General features: G+C 41.7%; 1 protein-coding gene across 2 annotated transcripts; it reads left to right on the forward strand.

The window, feature by feature from the left end:
- The first annotated feature begins 1,352 nt into the window (after positions 1-1,352).
- IL22RA1 (interleukin 22 receptor subunit alpha 1) lies at positions 1,353-9,052 on the forward strand. Of its 2 annotated transcripts, XM_005433099.3 has the most exons (7): positions 1,353-1,875; positions 3,896-4,028; positions 4,735-4,916; positions 6,128-6,312; positions 6,788-6,923; positions 7,173-7,294; positions 7,906-9,052. In XM_005433099.3, the coding sequence occupies exons 1-7, from the start codon at positions 1,833-1,835 to the stop codon at positions 8,932-8,934; spliced, it is 1,830 nt and encodes a 609-aa protein (XP_005433156.1). In that variant the 5' UTR covers positions 1,353-1,832; the 3' UTR covers positions 8,935-9,052. The 2 variants fall into 2 exon arrangements, with proteins under 2 accessions (XP_005433156.1, XP_055562460.1); XM_055706485.1 differs by lacking the exons at positions 1,353-1,875; positions 3,896-4,028 and adding an exon at positions 4,408-4,573.
- Positions 9,053-16,559: the final 7,507 nt, after the last annotated feature.

A 16,559-nucleotide genomic window follows, 5' to 3' on the forward strand; every position in this document is an offset into this window, starting at 1 on the left:
TAGGTATGTCTTGTTTAATAAACCTGTGAGGCTTCTGCATTTTTCCAAGTGAGATGAGAAAGACAAAATGACAGCTATGCATCAGTGGTATGATTTAAAACATACAGCTCCGTTAATATTGAAGCAGGGCAGGGAACAGAAGCAACTTCAGGAACAGAAAATCCATGAGATGAAGAGGTAAGCAGAAGGGGTAGTAATTGCTATCACATGTTTGGCCACAAGGATAGATCAGTGAAAACAGTGTGCTTTCAGCTTCTGAAGCACAGGTAGTTTGTATTTTGATCAAATTGGCTGCAGGTGTGATCTTGCTTGTGGGACTCACTTGTAATAATAAGAAAAAAATTTAGCATTTAGGAGCTTTAAATATGCTTTAGACAATATAAGAACATTGCTCATAAGGAACTTGTCTAATGCACAGTTGTCCTACGTGGTTTAGGGCAGATATTTCTGTAAAAGCTTTTCTAGGACTGAAGTAATCACAATTTGGATAGTTCTCAGTGCTCAGAAAGACAGTCCAGTTGTTTTTGCTTTGGTGGAACCTCAGCTTTATGCAATGGTCCAGTTAGTCCTAGCCAAAATGGAGGAGAGGACCTCCTCATTTTGTGAGCAGTTACGACCATGGAATAAAGTAAGCCAGAGAAATAAGCCAGGGAGGTTATCCAGTTTGTGTCAAGGGAATAGCTACACTATAAAAATTCAAAAGCAGTGGCTAAGGGAGTTTCCTAAGCCTCAAATCCAGGCTGTATGTGTGAAGCTTTCTCTGGTTAGGACATCTTGGGTAAAATAAGCAGTATGCATCTGCATCAGTTTTTCAGATGTTACATACATCTGGTGGTTCTAAATCTGCATCTCCTGGAGACAGGCAATTAGTTTTCACTTTTGACCAAAGAAGGAAATGTCTCTCCCTTTTCTGAGAAAAGCCTGAAAACGTAACTTACCCTAAAAAGCTAAGGATGCTATGGAAAAGGAACTATACCTCTTTCTTGTTTAGATTTCATACAAACTCCTGGTTCTTACTATATGGCACTCATGATACTCAGAACAGAGCAATATATTGTAAGCAAACACAAAAATAAACTGTAGGTCTACAGCGGCCTCTGAGGAAAGTCACAGAACCGCATGTGCTCCTCCTATGGAAAGGCTACCTCCTTTCTACCTCAAATGAGAGAACCTCTGCGGCCACCTGGTAGCGCAGCATCATGGCAGACTTGAGGAGCTTGTGCCTCACTCACTGTGCAGCAAGGCTACATGCCTTTGGCTCCCGTCCAAGGCCAGTATGAACAACAGAAGAGCTTAAAAACTAGTGATCTGGCTAACTTCCATGCCAAGAAAGTATTCAAAGGTATTTCTTAAGGAAATAGGTGTCTTGCTTGCAGCAGTTACAAAACCAACTAGGTGCCCAGCACTAGGTTTTAATTTCTAGAGTTTTAAGAAGACAAAGTTACCTGACCAGAAAAGCAAGCCCCAAAACTGAGGAACCTCAGTGAGGGCTTTCAGGCAGGAAGCTTTTTATCAGCAACATGGTATTTGGCTGTCTTTCAAAAGCTGGGGATTTTCTAAGCCTCTGGCTTGTGCACCTTTGTACATGTAGGTGTGCATACTCAGAAAGGGAGAGGTGTTCCTGTTGTCACTCTTACATTCGTACACATGCGCACAGATCTTTAGCTGGTGATCTTGGATCCGAAAGCAGACAGGATAGTAGCTCTGCAGCCTGTTACTGAGCAACAAACCCAACCTGGCCTCACAAACACGAATTCAGTTCCCGTAAAAGGTGATTCACCTGCACACAGCATCAACTGCCTGCTCTCCCAGCCCAGCTTGCATATTTATTCATGAAGCAATTTCTGATCATCTTGGCTGTATTTTCGGTGGTTGGTAAGTCCTGACTTCTCTTTTCCTGTCATTGACTGTGGTTGTTTCCCTTTGATCCTGTAGTATGAGAGGTAGTTCAATCATGTTTACTGAAATAAAACCTAGAGAATGAGGTTATTCAAAATCTCTCCTCTGTGTTCCTCTCTCCTTTTAATATTTTCAAAGTACAGTTGGTGTGCTCAGTACTTTAAGGATTAATAGGGAGAAGAACAGATGCCTTGGCTTCAAAGTGTTGGCCACTGATGTGCTACAACCCAAATCCTACAGGAATAAAGGATATTCATTGACTTCAGGGGACCTTTGATCAGTCCCCTTGTGTCTTGAGTGGAGACACGAATGAGTACAACAACAACCCTGACTTTAGAAGAGGTACAAACAAATAATGTATCCCTAAAAAACATTTAATCCTACTCCAGATGTGGCAAACTCACTTCTGGGAGAATGAAGGATAAACTTGCGATGTTTTCAAATGCCAGCTTTTCAGCAAGCAATCTTGTCATTCATCTGCTCATGTCTGTGCTCTTATACAGTAGGGAAGGTGCCTTCAGAAACTTCTAAAACAGAGGGACTTTCACACTGTGAAATATCCTGGTTTTTCCCTGCCCACACTTGACTGTGCTTGTGATACACTGTTTTGCATAACTCTGTGTTAGTATCAATAAATGTGGGAAGACGGAGATTTCCTACTTCTGGTACGATCAAATATTGATGATACAATTTTCATGGCGCTCAGACAGGGAAACTCACCTATTTATACCAACTGCTGCATTTCTGCCTCGCCAGGAAGATTGTGCTGAGCCTTGCGTGAGCAGAGAGGCAAGTGTTGAACTGCAGATGAAGTCAGGACAAAATCTGGACTAGGCTACAGTCTATTTTTGTGTAGCTTCCCTGCCAAAATGCTATATACAACAAGTCTGAGAACAGGATCCATGCCTTTCTGCCTAATTCTCCTCCCATACAGCAAGCTACTTTAAACTGCTGATACTCCATGGAGGCAGCTGGAGGGAAAGCTAAAGTGAGGATCTAGGAACTGTTGCTGTTTAGTCCCTGCTCTACCACAGATGCTCAATGTGATCTTGTCCAAGGTGCCCCCATTCTGGTCCTCAGTTTTCCCATCTGTAAAATGGTGCTACTTTTACTTGCTTATCACACCATTTTTTCATGGGGGGAACTCATTGATTTTGAGTGCCCATTTACCAGCACCATAATGGGACTGTTCATTTTCAGCAAGTGCAGGCTGAAGCCCACGTATCTTCAAGGTGTTTACCAATACTGCAAACCAAGATTTGAGTAATGTACAGATTATTTGTCTTTGAGGATGTGTCTATAATTCAAATTTACAAAGCATATAAATTCTGAAGGTTACTCAGCAAGTTAGAAAGTCTTGTGAATGACTCTTGAGAAAAATTTGCACTGTGTATTCTCATGACAAAAGAGAGGCAAAAATAAGTCCCCAGGACACTACTCTGCAGTGCCTGCTCAGAGCTGGTTTGCTGCACGTGGATTGTGGTGGTGTCCTGCTCTACAGAGGCAGCTCAGACAAGGGGTTTTTCAGGGGGAAGTGACATTTCTGTTTACCAAAGTCAGAACCCGTCCTCCATGGGAAAAGGTAGAGGGAGCTGAGTTGTTTGCCTTCACCCTGGCACACCCAGATCAGAGTCCAGTCATCAGGACTTTGCATGTCACTCTGTACAGGCAGTCTCCATCCAATAAAACACAGAGCATGAGAGGTTAATGGCAGTCACATCTTCAGTGATGTGCAAGTGATCTCAGCACATCACTGAAGTAGGGGCAGAAAGCAGAGACATTCATAGACATGAATCCAGCCTTGAAAACAGGTTATTGTCAGTCAACAATCTGCAAGATGTAAACAGCAATGCTTTGCAGCCCATCTCCAGCAAATTGGAAGTGGCATGCCTGATATTTCTGTTCACTTAAAAGCTGATCAGCATTGGACCCATATTCATGTAAAGGCTGAGATGCCAGAACAACCGTTTTAATACCAGTTTCTTTGCTCCCCTAGGCATTGTGACTACTGAGAGGTCATCATGTCTGAAACGTGCAGCATTTTCTTCTACAAACTTTGAGAACATCCTGACATGGGAAACTGAAGCAGATATTCCCCCTGGCACTGTATTTGATGTCCAATATAAACAGTATGTGAAGTTTGCTTCTTTTTGGAGTTCTGTTGTTCTTAGGGCCACTGTTCTCAGAGAGAGAAGGGCCAAGAAAGAAAAGTAGATTTTGCTGTTTCTGCTGCTTGTTTTACTGTTAGGGAAATGGATTTGCTTAGACAAGAACTCAGTATAGGACTGGATTGTTTAAACTGGTAGATAATGCTCAGTTATGCAAACACTTTCACATCTTGGGTTGCCAGCTTTACTTATTATATTGAGCTACTCTTTGCCTTCAGCAACTTCCTCCTCTCTATTCTGTAGTTTCCTCACCTGTAAAAACAGATGGTAGCAAATGCCTTCCTCTGGCTTAGTCACTAGAGCTAGTAGAAATCAGACCAGTGCTGCACAATAGCTTTGCTGCTGCTGGGTGAGCCTGCGAACGCTGCAGCAAACTTGCATGCAATCATTCAGTGTCAGAGCTGGGCAAAGAACCCTGGAGCCACCGAGTCACAGGACACTCCTGTGTGCACCCCGAAATAAGGCGCACTGCCTCAAGGTGATATCCTCGCCATAGCCATCCACAGGTATGGATTAAGGGCTCTAGTTCAGGGCAAGTTTCTCTGCCATTCCATTCCTCACCACATGCTAATTGCAATAATGAATTTACAAACTGCTGGATCATTCTGGGGAGGGGTCATATTGCATCTGTACTACCAAACAGACTAAAAGCTTTTTTTGTCCTAAGGTATGGAGAAAAATCCTGGCTTAACAAGCGTGAATGCCAGAGTATCACGCAGCCTTTCTGCAATCTCACTCGTGAAACAGAAAACTTCATGGAGCATTACTACGCAAGGGTGAGGGCCACTGGCCAGAACTACTGCTCCTCCAACTGGGTGCGCTCAGAAAGATTTGAACCCAGAAAAGAGAGTACGTACCGCTTCTGAAAGCTATTAAATCCTGGTTGCTAGGTTTTCATTCCTTGTCTCACTGATGTTTACAAGAGTATTTCCTCTAATTTCAGTATTGCAAGACTCTGTGCTGGATATGAAGGGAGTGAAGGCCTGAAGAAGGCTTGTTTTTGGGCAAGGAGGCAAATGGGCAAATGGGCTGGGCCTTCCTTCAGGTCCAGCACTGAAGTGGGATTAGAGGGGAAAAGAGAAAGCCAGATGCCTTGAAGGAAGAGCTGCTATTAAGGCTGATGAGGGGCAGAAGGAAACTAGTAGGAGACGTGATGGGCAGCCTGAGGACAGCTAGTAATAGAGTCCCAGAAGATATGAAATGTGAACTCCTGAAAATCAGGATAAGCAGCCAGACCAACGGATACTTAATGTTCCCAACCCCTAAGTGAGCTCTACCACAGACACACAACACAGCCTTTGGGAGCCTTTTTGGCTCCGTGACTAAAATGTTCCCACTGCATATTTTGTCAGGAGTAATTCGAGGTGGCATTAGCAGTCAATGATGGTGCAGAGCCTTCAGATCTTTGCACGAAATAAGCTATGAAAGAGCCATAGGTTGCTTTGATCTTTAAACATTCACTTTTCATTGCAGCATAGGCATTAGCACCCACAGTGAGGTGATCCTACGTCCCAGAGCTGTTCTTTTCAGTTTGGTGTTTTCAACCTACCTGGCCTTGGAGGAATACTGACCGCTGCTTTTAAATACGCTGTTACAGATTGGGTTAAACTACTGTTTAAATGTTGGTGTAGCATATGCCTTTCACTGAAGATAAGTGTAGGTACAAAAGAGCTGAACTACTCTAAAGGCAAAATCTGATGTAGGATGGGAATAGGAATTTAGGGAGCAATTAACTGAGTGCCCTGTGGTGGGATTTCACACTCATCACAAATGCATGAAGCAGGATGTCCCTGTGCGGAACAGGGAAGCAACATGGAAGCAGTGAGAATATGGTCCTAAGGAAAATCTTGGCGTGAGAATTTCTAGGGATAAACACTAGCTAAAGGTGGCAGGACCCCAAGGGAAGACAATATCTCCAGTTGCCTGATTTCTCCTATGCTTAGTGAGGTACAGCTTTTTGTATATAAACAAAAGTGAGTCCGAGGTGTGTGTACAAGATGATCTGATAATGTATCAGCTTTAATCTTAACAGCTGACACTGCCTGTTCTATCTTTTCTAGCTATTATTGGAGCACCAGTGGTGGAGCATATTCCTTATGTACGGTCCATAAAGTTTCTTATACGGCCTCCCTATACTCCACTAAGAGGTGAAGATGACCACCAGCTAACTGTAGAAGACATTTATAGTAAATTTGGTGCTGTTGATTATCACTTAACAATATTCAACCAAAGGACACATCAAAAGGTAAAGCACAACCTCAGGCCACTAGCCCACCATCTTTTGCAAATCACATTTCGCATAAAAAGGAGAAGGACCTCCAAGCTTATACATGATGGATGAGACTGCTGATGCACAAGGGCAAGTCTCAGAGTCTTTGACTCTCAGTAGACAAGAGGAATCTCAAGCATTCCTCTCAAATTCTGGAAAAGAAACTGGAGTTTCCAAGGATACTTATAAGTAGCAAAAAGTAAGACTGCTGGAGACTAAAAAAGAGATCAACTTAATTGGTTCAAGTCTTAAGGAACCACAATGCAAAAATTAAATACAGTAGTGGTAGAAAGAAAATTATGTATTTAGAACTCCATATATACAGAATTATTACAGTCATACAACACCTTATTAGTAAATAAAATTTTATGCTGAATTTTTCAATCTGATTTGAAGGAAATGTATGCATTTAATCTTTCTAAAATACAGAATTTGCCTTTATTTTATATAGTGGACAAAGAATGAGCACAACAAAGAATTTGAAGTTTCCAACTTGGACCCAGACACTGAATATAACGGAACAGTATATATTTCTCTGCTCCAGAGAAGCAGCAAATCTCAAGTATTTGGGGTTAAAACACTAGCAGGTGAGGCTGTTAATGCTGCTAATTTGAAAGTCCAGCTAGGATATGGGATACACAGAAGAGGCCAGTTTTCAGCTGGTATAAAATAACATGGCCTTGCTAAAGATAATTGAAGCAACACTGACCTTCCTAATATAAAAATCTAACCCCATGAGACTAGATCTATAACATAATTTAGCTAATATCAGACAGTTTTTCTAATCCAGCTTTCTGAAGCTACATTTTCCACTTGTTCTCTTTCCCCCTAACCAGACAATACATGGCTTCTCTACTGTTTCGTGGCACTCACGTTCTGTGCTGGATTGGTGTTTGCTGCAATTAGTTATGTGATCTACAAATATGTCAAGCAACACAGCGCACAGCCTATGTCTTTGGTAAGTGTTCTTAAGCCGTTGCAGCAAATCTTTAAAATGCTTGGGACTATATGCATGCACTTAAAAAGCATTGCTAATTGAGCAGGATGAATGAGCAGACGAGTGTTGTCTAGGCAATCACTGCAGACTTACTGGTAGTTTAAAGAGGGGTGCTCAGAACTTCCCCCAGTCTGGGCCCCTTTAAAGGAGGTATCAGGTTAGGTAGCTAAAACCTGAGGCATCCTAAATCACTAGTTCCTCTTGAAACTCTGGACCTTCTTAACTATCCATCTCCAAGCCTTGGTTCTGCATGCTAAATGAGCTTAAGGCCAAACTATTTCCATGCTCCAGGGTTTAGGCCAAATTTTGCAAAACTTAAAGCAGGATTTTTTTCTTTCTCATATTTTAGGATTGCACAGTTGTCCTGATGCATAATGAGAGATGTCTGTATTCTTCTGAAGGGCATTCCTCAGGGAAAAAAACAGAGTTCTTTTGTCAAAAGAGTGGGTCCCCAGTGCTTATTGCTGGCTTTTACTGATATTTCCCCAAAGAAAATTTTAAAGAATTTAAAGCAAATCTTCAAAGTCACAGCTTCTTGTTAATAACTTATGTTTGTCTATCTACTTCAACAGGACTTCAGAGGGATTTCATCATTCCAGCCTCTTACACTGACAGTGGAGCATATTATAAAGCCCATCAATTTATCCAAACCTTCACTTCTCATCCCTGAAGTGCAGTTACCACAGATCAGCCAACATGTGGACAGAGCATCAGAGCCACCATGGTCTTTCTGTCCACCAGAAACTGCCTATCAGCAACAGAGGGACGTAGGGACACTCCAGCCGGCCGCTCAGGCACCCTGCTTGGCAAGCACAGCTCCTAATAATTATGTTCTTCCCACAGCTGAGCAAAGCTTTCCTACTGCTGTATCCAGCAACGTTCTGCCCCTAACCTATGGGGTGTGTGTCGAAGGCACAGACCATGTTGACAAGAAGAATCTGCAGCCAAACCAAATGCTAAAGGAAGTTTCTCCAGATAGTTTTGTCAGTGGAAAGCTCATAACCCACAAGCTGGGCAAGAGCTGCAGCCACTGGAATTACAAAGAACAGAGGCCAGTCTTGGCATTGTGGAACAGCAGTGGCACAAGAGAGTCTGTTCTCTTACAGGGGAGCCCTGGGCAAACACAGCAACTGCAGCTGCAGACTGAGGGGATGGAAAATAAAGTGCATGCATCCCAGCTGTCACTGTCTTTGCTGGAACAAGGAGGATGCTATAGAAAACAGACAACAGAACTGCCACTCTTACTGTCTTCAGTGAAAGTTGACACAGACTATGTTCCAGAGGATGAATCGCTGTCATCTCTATCACCAGCCCTCCTTTTCCCAGTCAGTACTGGTAACAACTTCCCTGGAGAGAAGAACACAGAGCGGTGGATGTTGCCAGATTCATTTTCACATTCTGCAAATAAATTGCAGTTCCTAGAGACTCAAGAAACAGAAACGTTAACAGCAACAAAGGAGCTAAGTTGCACAGAACTGAATAATGTTGTGTCCCAAGACACTATCTCAGACTGGGACAATGGCACTCCTCTTGCTATGCTGTTCAAAGATTTGGACTTAAAAGTACTGTGGGATCAGGATGAAAACACAGAGTTTTATTAGGATGACTCAATGATATTAAAATCCAGATTATGTTTGCTTGCATGAAATAGTAGCCTACCCCGCAAATAAACATAGTTATTCTTGGATGCATTAACACAGCACAGAGTTGTCAGACTATTTCCACTATTGTTCTGTCATGAAGATAGATATATTTACTGATATAATTACTACTTGGTATGCTGTAATACTGTATCCTATCACTTAAATAATAGGCCTTTATTTCTTGCATATTCTTCAGATTTATTATGAATTGGACTACTTTAAAAACTGAGTTAAGATTGAAGTTCAAATTCCAGATTCAATTTACTGAAAATTTACTAAAATTCACAACCAAAACTGTATTTGCTCTTTACCAACACCAAAGATCCAGGTCTAAGATATATCCACCCTTTAAGGAAATTCAGGTGCAGAGGTGTGCCAGCCTAAAAGAATTAAGTGTATCATGGTAGTGTAAAAGAACTAAATATATATTGGTGTTCTACCCTTGGATACATGACTTGTGCAAAACAATAGGCTATTTCCATGAAGTGGACTTTGCCTTTAAAACAGTCATTGAAACTGTGGCAATAGCTCCTGATGCAGCAGTTCTGTAAAACTACACGTCCCCTATCCTGCTTTGCTCTCTAGTGCTTATAGAAAGATAAAAACTTCTGCATCTCTGCAGCAGATGAATGCAGTCTTGGCCCAGTTCTGACATATTTCTCAGCTGTTCCTCATTTCTTTCTCTGATATAGTCACACATTGTCTTTATCCCTTGAAGTCCACAGGGATGAAGCACCTGGGATCACATTCCACATAGGCAAGAATGTGAGGATTTACAGTAATCTCAGTTCAACCCTCAATCTCAATTTACACTAATTTCACTCAGTTCATGCACTTGGTAATCTACAAAGGAGATGAGGGAGGTCTTGAGCTACTTCCTCGCACCCTTCACCGACATTCTAGATGAGGAACATGCTCCATTTGCATGATAGAGAGGAGTCTACAACTGCACTGCCCTCCTCTGCTCCTGTTACCAGCACACCCACCTCCAGGGCTGGAGTGAACCAAAATCAACGTAAACTGAGAGCCAGATTCCTTTAGCAACGCACCTTTACCAAAAGCAAGCTAAATGGTATTTATTTGGGGGACAGAGGAGACAGTTATTTTTCATTAAGAAGAAAGCATAGTTCAGCCTGTTGATTTCCACTCGTGTGGTGAAAAAGTGTGAGTGTCTGATGACATCAGTTTTAGAGGAGAACTGAAACCATTTATAGGAATAAGCAAGACTTTGAATGGTGTGGGGAAGCACTTGAAGAGCACTGCCAGAGAAAGGCTGACCAGAAACAAAACTCAGCTGTTCTCACCATGAGCACATTTAGGTGTTTTCTCAGTCCAGGGAAGCTGAGACTAAAGGCTGAATTCCACTTGCTTTAGTGTGATTTTGTAAATAACCCATAGCCTTATGAAGCAAAGCGGCTTGATGATTCAACCCAGGATTAAAGGAATAGTCTAGGAAACTTTACAGGCAAAGGTTCAGCTCCTAACTCCAGCATCAATAACAAACAAAGCACTATGGCCATGTCATATGGGGCCAAAAGGTCGAAATGCCAGATGTGGTGAAGAGGTGTCATGGCAGAGTATGAAAGGTATGAGTATGTGCATGGTCCGGGCAGCAACCCAGAAGGACATTGCCATTGTGCTAGCTTTGCTTCATACCATTCAGTATCAAAGGTTTTGTGGAATGTTGTTTGAGCTGTTTCATGTACTCTGTGTCCAAACTATACCATCAAAAACAATATACACGGAAACGCTGTAGTTATAGGAGTTGCAGTAGCCCGTGAGACCCCAATAACTCCCTCTCAGAGAGGCTGCATTTCACGCCAGTGATACCTTATTCAGAGTTGCCTGTGGGCTGCATATCTCATGTCAACAACATTCCCAGTGATGCTACTCAGGGAATAATCAAATGCCACAATGTCAACATTTTGGCTCATGTTGTGAAACATAACCCTCAGCACAGGATCAGTATGGGCAGCAGAGTAGAAGAGAAGAGGGCCTTAGGAAAGCATTTGAAGATGCTGCTAAAAAATGCATTTCCTATTTAAAAATATTTTCAAATCCTCCTGCAGAACCCCTGCCTCAGGGTCTGATCATGTTCAGCCCTTAATAAATGCATCATCTTGGTGCCCCAGGAGGACAGATGGGAACTGAGGCACAGAAAGCGTAGGACCAGATTTTTAGAATGTATGTAGCTGCCTAAAGATGCAAAGTGTCCCACAGCTGGGATGTCAGTATCTTCTTCAGGCACTTCAAATACCTGAAAAGCTACATTGCCTCTGACTACACTCAAAGGCTGCATATGGCAGGACTGATCTTAAAGGCTTACAACCCAGCTACTGCCCCATCCTATCCTCATCTGTACTATCCCTGACAGCAGCAACTGTAACGAACAGGGAATGCAGTCAGAGAGAGACTGTAAGCCATGCTTTAAGGGGGTGATTGACAGTGATATTCTCAACTTCCTGCTCTGATCACAGTTAAGTTAATATTTACCTTTTAGGTCTTGATATACTAAGCAGGAGGAGATCAATTCTAGTCTCCTGAGTCACCTCTGAAACTAAACAGGAAGATCATCCCTTCTAAAACTATTTCTGTTTGGAAAAGCTTGGAAAGAGATGTTGACACTATTGAACTTTACTATTGCTGTGCAAGGAAAGCACTCATCCATCCCCCATCAACATGTGCTGACCTTATTGCCTTCTGCTTCATTGCTTTTCACAATCAATTTGATAGCCTTGTTTGTTTCAAAATGCATCACAGCAAACAGCTACAGTAGGACCTAATTATCTCATTCTCATTCTGTGTAAGGACATTTTCAGATAAACAGCAGGATTTCAACATGGTTTCAAAGGTCTTCCCATGCAAGCCATCTGTAGCTAACAGACTGCTCCTCATTTATCTTGACTTTTCCAGATAACAGTTTTGATAGCTCTAGATAATAAAAACTAGAAGTGCCTTGCCACAAAGACCGTGCTTATTCCTAGGCAGATAGCACGGCGATGACAGGTGAGCATTGCAGTTCCAGTTGTCACAAGGATATCAGCATAGCAGATGGCAGCTGTAACCCTATAGCGCAGTATTACTCTTTGTCTTCTCAGCTAAATCTGGGAGCTGTCACTTAGCCACTCCCCACACCAGCAGCCCTGCTTGTAGCTCACCAGGGATCCTTGCACGGGGATGAACATAACACTGCAGACCCAGCCTCACATTCTCCCTCATTATTTGCTTGTTATTTTTTTGGCATCGAAAGGTGCCCTGTTTGAAGACTATAAAAAATCACCAATAATTAATTTTTAAACAAGTTCTTTGAAGAAATTCTTACTCAAGGAACAAATTAAAAGCTCCAAATTCTGAATGAAGCAGAGTTGAGGGGCAGCTCTGAAAATATTAGGGATCCTGATAAAATAGACATTATATCTTAGGTCTGGCATCAGATTGGCCTAATAGTATTGCCATTAGTGATGGGGAGGTGTAGCCCCTCGCTACAAGAAAGACATTGAGGTGCCGGAGCATGTCCAAAGAAGGGCAATGAAGCTGGTGAAGGATCTAGGTTTCCTCTAGAGAGGAAACAGTCTCAAGTTGCACTAAGAGCGGTTTAGATTGGATATTAGGAAAAGTTTCTTCACCGAAAGGGTTGTCAAGCCTTGGAACAGGCTGCCCAGGGAAGTGGTGGAGTCACCATCCCTGGAGGTATTTGAAAGACGTGCAGATGTGGCACTTAGGGACATGGTTTAGTGGTGGACTTGGCAGTGCTAGGCTTATGGTTGGACTCCATGGTCTTAAAGATTTTTTCTAGCCTAAGTGATTCTGTGATTCTATGCAGCAGAACTGCTGCAGCTGGATTACAGTGCTAAGCAGTGGCCTTACACTTGCTGGTTCAGAGGATTTAAAATGTCCTTGTATATCTTCTTTCGTCTCAGACTGAGATAATGAGAGCTGTGCAACATGATTATAAGATATTTTTGTAAGAAAAAGGTGAGAAAAGTGGTCAGCATCCATATGAGGAGAGCATAAGTTAAGGCTCTTCTTAAAACATACAACAGAGGGTTGGTATGACAAAAATGAAAGAAATTATTATTAAGCAGATTAGATGATCATTACTCATTGCTTCTCATAATACAAAATTCAGGAAAGCTCTCAAGCGGTTGTGCAATTGTTCAAAACCAATGAAAGAAAAGTATTCCTTCACTTTGACAGCTCAGCTTATACCAAAATGTATTCAGTCATGCCTGCCTAGTAGTACCAGTTTATTGCTTTCTTAGGAGTGTCTGAAACACAGCCAGTATATAAACTCACACACAGAAGTGTGTCCTTGTAGTTCTAGTGCTGATCTTACTGGGTTTCATCTTTGTTTTATTTGGATGGTGAAGCAAACAAAGGTTCTTCGAAATGTATCCTACTGATAGAGGCAGGGTGACTCAAACTGTGCCGAATCTGATGGTGGAATTCATTTCCACAAGGGCTTGAGGAAGCCAGAATCAGGAAGTGTTCAAAAAAGGCATTAGGCAATCTAATAGGGGTAGGACTATTAGCAACAATAAATCATTGTGTCCAGCTCAGGAAAAGCTATGGGCCAATCTCAAGAGACAGGACACCGGGCTGAACAGACCTTCAGCTCCATCCAGTATGGCAATTCTATGTTCTTACACATCCTCTTTGCAGCCTTCTAGCAGCTCTGAGAAGCCCACTACTGATGTGGTCACTCCTCAACTAATAAAATCTAGCTGGAAAACACTGGTATTGCAGCCTCAGAGCTTTCCTACTTTTCAAACCTTCATTTCTCCTTCTGACGCCACAAAAAACACCACACGCTGCTCACATTGCGGGGAAGGCTTTATCCCGAATGCTGAAACTGCAAGCCTACCATCTCAAACAAATGGAAAAACAGCAGTCTCTGTTCTTTTACCCCACCCCAGACTCTTAGATACCACCATGGGCAGCTGGATATGTAAGCTCATGCACTATTGCAGCAGCAAGCCTTCATTTGCCTGTAATAAGGGAAGTATAGTAGTCGCAGCCAACCAAAACATAAGAGCTGCTGTTAGCTCCTGATCTAATTATACACTGACATAATTTGGCTGGAGTTGGCATTCACTAAAGAGATGTCAAAGTAAATTATTTCACCCTATTATGCAGCAATGGCAAGTTAACCCAAGGGAAATTCCTGGAGGAAATTAAAATATCCATAATTCATTTTAGATGCTTTGTGAGCTTCTATGCTAAATGAGCAGAGGATAATCCAATACTCTGATGTCTGAATTTTGGCGGCACCTGTCTTTACTTATATCATTTGGCAAAGGCAATAATTTGCCCGATCTCAAAAAGAGTTTGCAATTAGTTGCCATTGCATTAAACAGCTACAACTGCATAACGCCTCATGGGTCTCCCCATTGTCACTGCGATGGCATGGTAGGATGCTATATTTAAGACTCCAGGATGGGCACTCAAACATGGGGAACATTCTTTTGGGGAGAGTCATTCTTAGTGTCATCAACAGGGAGAAGGAAACGCTCCTTTGTCCTTTCTCTTTCATGAGGACAGGCACTCTCACTGTAGTCTTCACAGGGTGAGTTCGGTTTATTTGTAAATAAACTACTCTTTATAATAAGATTTTGTAAGATCTTCATAGCAACATCAGTTATTTTGTATGATCACTTTATTTGAATTGCACTTCAGAAATAGACTGTGCTTCGTGATTGTATCTGCTTTAAAGTGCAATTACTGTTTTTCCAGCGTTGTTCTTCTGAAAATACTGTTTTATTTCATGTTTTCTCACAAGAATCTATTCTGGTTTACTGGTCTGTTTAGAAAAAATATATACTTGGATTGAAAAGTGTAGGTTTTAGATCAGAACTCTGTATCATTACAATGAATACCAGATTACAAAGCACTGAAAATTTTCCAGGGAAAAATAAAAAACATCGTATAGTAAAAATTAACCTGGATTGGTAACTAGCCATGAACACGGAAAGAAAGATCTGATGCCCAGTAGTCATTCTGCAGCTGAAACAGTCCTGAAGAGAGTAGTATTCTATGAAATTACAAAGAACTTTTTTTCCGTAAAAGCCTGTTTTATTTTCTCTTTCTTATACTTGCCAATGTTTCTTTGTTTCTTCCAAAGCTGGTGTTTACTAAGTAAATATTATTGGGATAATTCTGTATTTTCATTTGCATTTGGGGATATTTTGCATTTACCACAACAACTCTGCCTTTCCATACAACTGCTTTTCCATGGACTGTTTTTAAGACATTTGTTTACATAACAGAAAACTGTACTACTAGTAAAAGCTGAGGGGTTTGTATCTTTTATCATTTTAGGATTAGAAAGCAATAAAAATGAAATCCAGGTGCAAAATTTACCAAGGGAAAATGTCAATAATGGAACATGAGCTAGGGAAAGATTTACAAGTATGTTTGAACAAATATTATTTAGCAACAATTACATTTCCAAAGCTGTTTTTATAAAGTAACCTGAGCTCTTAGAACTTGAAAATCTGAGCAGTTTAAGGATTGTGTTGTATGTTTCTGAACCAATTGCATAACAGAATGAGATAAGGAGGGATATACTTTTAAAATTTACTTTTGCTTAATGCCCACTCATTAGTCAGTGCCTAAAAGCAGCATGCTGCTTATTCCCAGAGGAGAGGCTGCAGCCACAGTCTAGTTCTTTACCAGCTAATACAGGAGGTGAACGGGATACAAGAGTGCTGACGTTTGCTCCCGGTGTTTCACCTGTAAGAGAGGGGTCACTGGGGAAAATCATGCTGTTTACTGAGCAGCTCCTTTAAGGCTAACATTCTGAAGGACACTATGTTTTCTCCATGATTTATCAACCTTTTCCTAAGACCTAAGAAGAAACAACTCATCCCTCTGGACGCAATCAAAGGACTGAATAAAGCATTATCCTCTTGAAGTATTGAAAGGTAACTGTTCTTTTCAGCAGCCTAAATATGCAGATGGGAATCCAGGCTGAAGAAGTGCTCTGTTTGGGCAACAGCAGCTAGAACTGGTTAGTTCCAGAAAATCCACTCGGATTTTCCAACTACCACAGACACCAAGTGATTTCTGCACAGCAGGCTGTGTTTGGATCAGCAGCGTTGCAGGATGTTCATCATCCAGGCAGGGTCAGAACACAGTGTGATCACAACCTGGGTGGCAGGTCACGAGCTATTTGGTATCATAGCTACCTCTGCAATATAGTTTCCAGACTAAAAATACACTTACTTTCTAAACTTTTACTCCATATCTCACTCTCTGATGTTCCATACCTTATTTTGTCCCTAATCTTCCATGTCCCTCTGATCCCCCTTTTCAAGATGCTCCTCATTTGTTTGCATGCTATATTGGGGGGCTGATCTAATGGAACTCCCTGCAGGAATACCCACCAGATTTAGAGCATTAGATCAGTCCTAGGAAAACAAATCTACCCACAAAATGCTGCCTACTTACTGTTCTGTTACAGCTTCAGCCGCCTTTAAAGACTGATTAATTTCTTCATCTGATTCCATTTTTCACAGGAGCATCACAAAGCAAACCCCCTTCATAGTTTGAATGCCACAAGACAGTATTATATGAACTGTCGT

This window comes from Falco cherrug, chromosome 3, assembly GCF_023634085.1.
Source record: "Falco cherrug isolate bFalChe1 chromosome 3, bFalChe1.pri, whole genome shotgun sequence".
Taxonomy (NCBI): domain Eukaryota; kingdom Metazoa; phylum Chordata; class Aves; order Falconiformes; family Falconidae; genus Falco; species Falco cherrug.

Bases quoted from the DNA above. Each gene is read 5' to 3' on its own strand.
- IL22RA1 (XM_005433099.3), top strand. From the start codon at position 1,833: ATGAAGCAATTTCTGATCATCTTGGCTGTATTTTCGGTGGTTG. The intron at 4,029-4,734 runs GTATGTGAAGTT...TTTTGTCCTAAG, and splicing joins TTTGATGTCCAATATAAACA to GTATGGAGAAAAATCCTGGC. The intron at 4,917-6,127 runs GTACGTACCGCT...TATCTTTTCTAG, and splicing joins ATTTGAACCCAGAAAAGAGA to CTATTATTGGAGCACCAGTG.